At 38.3% G+C, this 4,822-nt stretch overlaps 1 protein-coding gene across 2 annotated transcripts; it reads right to left on the reverse strand.

Annotated features, from left to right (window-relative positions):
* Nucleotides 1–514: 514 nt before the first annotated feature.
* Nucleotides 515–1,480, reverse strand: LOC127658762 (gamma-crystallin M2-like). Of its 2 annotated transcripts, XM_052148251.1 has the most exons (3): nt 1,346–1,480; nt 961–1,203; nt 515–820 (listed from the first exon to the last, which is right to left on the reverse strand). In XM_052148251.1, exons 1-3 carry the CDS (start codon nt 1,352–1,354, stop codon nt 548–550), a joined length of 525 nt encoding a protein of 174 aa, XP_052004211.1. In that variant the 5' UTR covers nt 1,355–1,480; the 3' UTR covers nt 515–547. The 2 variants fall into 2 exon arrangements, with proteins under 2 accessions (XP_052004211.1, XP_052004210.1); XM_052148250.1 differs by lacking the exon at nt 1,346–1,480 and having other exon boundaries at nt 961–1,224.
* Between the last annotated feature and the right edge of the window lie 3,342 nt (nt 1,481–4,822).

Genomic DNA, 4,822 nt, shown 5'->3' on the forward strand with positions numbered 1-4,822 from the left:
TCTTCCCCGCCATGTCGCTGAGCCGAGCCACTGTTGTGGCCGGACCATTTCCGGCTCCTCAGAAAAATCCTGTACTGGTTAATTCTAAAAATCTAAGCAATTTGGAAAATAAGGTATCTAGAAATATTCACAGTATTTTTACATGCCTACGATAAAATACTGTGCATGATAATTAACGCAATTTATTAATATATACACGTTACTCATATACAATTCATATAAAAATGTGTGTAAATATATGTATATAAGTTCATCTTTTCAGAGCAAAATTTAATATTTATTTCAAAAATTAACGTAATTATTTTAGTACTGTGGCTTGACTCGACTTGACTTGAAACACATCAGGACTCAACTTGCTTGAGGTGAGTCACTGACTTGACTTGACTTGACTTGATTTGTCTGCACTGCACTTGAGACTTTGTTTAGTTTTTTTATGAGAGTTAATCTCATGGGATATTTTTGTGTCATGTAGTCATCCAAATATTAGTGTCATTAATGATTTTTCACACAGTGCTTACTTTTGTGGAGAAATAATTTTATTGAAACACTAATACCAAGAATCCATGATGCGCCTCATGCTCATGAATCTCATGCCACCCATATTGCTGAAGCTTCTGTACTCTCCAGGCCTGAAGTAGTGCATCCTTCCTCTGTAGTGGGGCTGCTCATACATGAGCCAGTGACCATCCATCACATGGCAGGACTGGCAGTGAGACATGCGGTAGCGGTCCATGATGTTGTCACAGTCATCCATCATCTCGTACATCTGACCCATGAAGTTCTCCCTCTCATAGATCCTCATTCTGTAGGATCCCCTGTGCTGTAGTGGAAAGACGTCCATTACATTTTATCAGGCAGAACTAATTTGAGATTAAAAGTATCAATACACTTTATTGTTAAACATTAATCAAACTGTAAATGTAATATTTCTTTTAGATAAAATATACTCAAGGAACTCACCATGGGGATCATACGGCAGGACCTGATGCAGTCACTCATTCCAAACATAGACATGTAATCAGAATACTCGCCCCTCTTAAAGAAATACTGATTTCCCATGTAGTTGGGACGGTCATACATCATGAAACATCCAGTCTCCACTCTGCAAGAGTGACAGCGGCTCAGATAGGAGGACATGTCAGCACAGTCGCTCATACACTCATATGAGTGACCCTGGAAGTTCCTGTCCTCATAGAAGATTACCTGAAAATAAGAAGCAAGCATGAGGTCATTTGTTTGCCACATGTACTGAATGTATATTTAGAATTTGACATTACAATTTATCTTTAGAATGTTATATGTCTGTAGCTAATTCAGTAGTCAAAACAGAATTATAAGAACGCACTTTGCCCATGATGTCTGTCAGCTGTTGAAGTTGATATGTCTCCAATGCTCTGTCTTTGCTCTTGGCTACCTTTATATACCTGTCCGAGTTCAATTACTATGTGTCAACAATTGTATATGAATGCCTGACCTAGCAATACATTGCACTGGCCTTTTAAACAGTGAACTGCTTTCTCCTTCTCCATGTGACTAGATCATGCTTTCCACCTGTACTATTGGTTCATTTTGGATTCCATTGTTTTCAAACAGGATTTAGGGAATGCTTTCTTTTTAAATGTGCCTTGGTCTTTTGTTTAAATGTGTTTAAAATATTTTTGAAGAGAAAAGGATTCTCTTGAATTAAACTAAATTTCATCTTGTAGTATGTTGTGAAAGTGGTAGATTTACATTTTGCTTAGTCATGATATTCAGGATTCAGTCCTAATAAAATAATTATCTTATGTTTGTTATGTATTTTCCTAAATTATTTTGAGCATATTTGAATACAAACATTCAAGACAGGCAAGATATGCTGTGTTCTTTTTCTTTTAATGCAAATACTTGTATTTTTTTTTTATTATTATTACTGTACAGGTGTAGCTTTCGTGTATTTGTCTTAGACATTTTTTCTGGGCAAGCCTGAATTTATTCATCTTTCTTAAAAAATATGTTTTTGAATAATTTACGAATGAAAGCTTTCATTTCTAATAACTTGTGTTAAATTGATACACTTCAAATGAATAAGGCCTAAACTAACTGGAATCCGAAATTACACAGGCCATAAATCCAAGCCCATGACTCATTTGTGTAGCAGGCATGTACGTAAACCACTATTGATCAATATCTTGATTTAAAATATACTTTTTATTTACTTAACAAATTGGGGAAGAGTATTACATAAACGCTATTTTGTGAAAGTTACCTTAAAATACCATTTATTAAGTCACAGTCACAGTGATCAAAAATATTGATTTGTGCTTGATAAAGAGGGATGTTCTCAAATCTTTTATGTGAGGGAATGATTGTGGACTTGTGGAGGAAATGATCAGTTGTTAAACTCTAAGAGAGGTTACTATCAGTAGGGAAGTTTAATAACAGGCTCTAACTCAATGTCACTGTCACTATCACCTGGAACCAAATGTGAAAGAGAAACAACATTGGTATGCTGTGAAAGTGAGCCTTCTTTGTGCTTTGAATAATCTGCATTGTTCCAGAGTTTCTATACCATGTTTCAGTACCACAAAACAATGCAAACACCAACAAAACCATTGTGTCAAAGGCTGTAAAAAGAGGAAAAACTGTGTGTGTGTGTGTGTGTGTGGGGGGTGTTACTGGTGGCAATGATTCATATAATCTCAAAGAAAGCTACATTAATTTTCTAATTCTCAAGAAGAGGACAGAATGAACTGCTGAATTCAAATAAGGGAATTAATCAAATCACATTTGGCGTGATGAATCACATGCTACGGGAATGTAATTCTTTTTTCTGTGATTTCTTGGGTCAAACTTAATGCAGTTGGTGGTTTCAATCTTCGACCAACAAGATTTTCTGACATATTGGATTTAAAAAAAAACATCTCTTACAAATTTTCAAACTTCACCATATTTGCATTAAATTACCAAATAGAGTTTAGATTTTCATCCTCATTCTCCCATTAATCTTTATCAAATATGATGGCGAAGCTAGAAAATAGAAGGTGAGCCTGTATCTCGGCAAAGTTCTCTGGCAATCATGCTTGAAACAAGAAAAAACTATAAGGTTACGACAGTAACCTTGGTTCTATCGGGAAGACATGCAGGCTTGAGTGAGGTTTAAGATGCCATTTATTTGATAAATGTAAAACAGAAGGTAATGTCTCTCTCTTTGGCGTAGGCCCCGTCCGGCGGTCCTAGGGAGTTGTGCCCGGAACCGTCATGTCCTGCCGGAGATAGGAGGCAGGGGCGAGGAGCCTACCCCCGCGCGGGACAGGGCTCAGCTGGTGGTGGTGGGGTGGCGGAGGTTGCCTGCGTTTCAGCGCACTGAAACAGTAATGTGATAGATTGTGAGCAGACTTATGAAGCAATGGCTTACATGCGATTGGCTAGGAATTACCCTGCTAATGAAGTGATGATGTACAGCTGCTAGTCTTCCCGCTAGAACTACGCTGCACTACGTTGCACTTCCATTTCCCTGAAATTAGTGAATTACATTTACATTTTACATTTATTCATTTGGCAGACGCTTTTATCCAAAGCGACTTACAAAAGATGAAAACATGAGCGAATCATCTTAAGGAGACAGTGGTACGAAAATTGCCCTACTACAAAGTTTCATTAGCATAAGAATAGTATTCAAAACAGATTAAAGTTTTTTTTTTAGTGACTGGTTAAGTTTTCCTGGAAAAGATGTGTTTTAAGTCATTTTTTAAAGACAGAGAGTGAGTCAGCTTCACGGATGGAGTTGGGAAGGTCATTCCACCATCGTGTTATGATGAAACAGAAATTCTGAGAAAGTGTTTTGGTGCTTTTTTGTGTTGGTACAACAAGGCGACATTCCTTAGTCGACTGCAGGATTCTGGTGGGCGTGTAGCTATTCAGAAATGATTTTAGGTATGCTGGAGCAGACCCAGTGACTGTTTTGTATGCCAGAATCAGAGCCTTGAAGCTCTGAAGCCCTGTGCTGAGAATGTATTGCTGATGGTTGTAACCTTACTAATAAAAAATGTGGCGAAGATATTTGCTGTCAGTGATATGTAAGGTGGTGGTGGGTGAGGACAGAGAAGTGTGTTGAATGTTCTAAACAAGCTGCGAGTGTCTGTGGTGCAGTTGATCTTGGTCTAGTAATAGGAGTTTTTTTTGCAGCTTTAAAGTTATCTGAGAAAGTTGCAAGCAGAAGCTGATACTTACATAGATCTGCTGGATTTTTAGATTTATGCCAACTCCTCTCAGCTGCCCTGAGGTTAGTCCGATGTTCACGGACTAGGAAGGATATCAGACAGCCAGGGGCTGGGTGGTGTAATACCTGCTGGCCTAGAGGAGAGAGGACAGATATTGTCTAGACAGGCTGTTAAAGTAGAGCTAAGTGTGTCTGTGGCAGTGTTTACATCAAGTGTAGAAAATAAATTTATTGTGGGAAGAGAGGTGGAGACATCAGTGGAAAGGCGAGAGGGTGAAAGAGAACGGAGGTTACGGCGAAAGGAAATCAAATGTGGAGTCTATTTTAATGTAGATGTTAGAGTCATGTTGAATTGAACAAAGTAGTGATCAGAGACATGTAAAGGTGTAACAATAATATTAGAGTTGGTACAGTTACGTGTAAAAATGAGGTCCAGCTGGTGGACCAGCTGATATGTGAGTTGCTGTGGTGTGTAGTCTTTCCAAATCAAATGAGGCCAAAAGTGTATTCAGTTCAGTGGCCTGGGGCTTGTCTTTGTGTATGTTGAAATCACCAAGAACCATAAGTGGCCTACCATCCTCTGGCAAGGAGGACAGCTGGATATCCAACTCCTTAAGAAAGTTT

This window comes from Xyrauchen texanus, chromosome 18 (genome assembly GCF_025860055.1).
Source record: "Xyrauchen texanus isolate HMW12.3.18 chromosome 18, RBS_HiC_50CHRs, whole genome shotgun sequence".
Taxonomy (NCBI): domain Eukaryota; kingdom Metazoa; phylum Chordata; class Actinopteri; order Cypriniformes; family Catostomidae; genus Xyrauchen; species Xyrauchen texanus.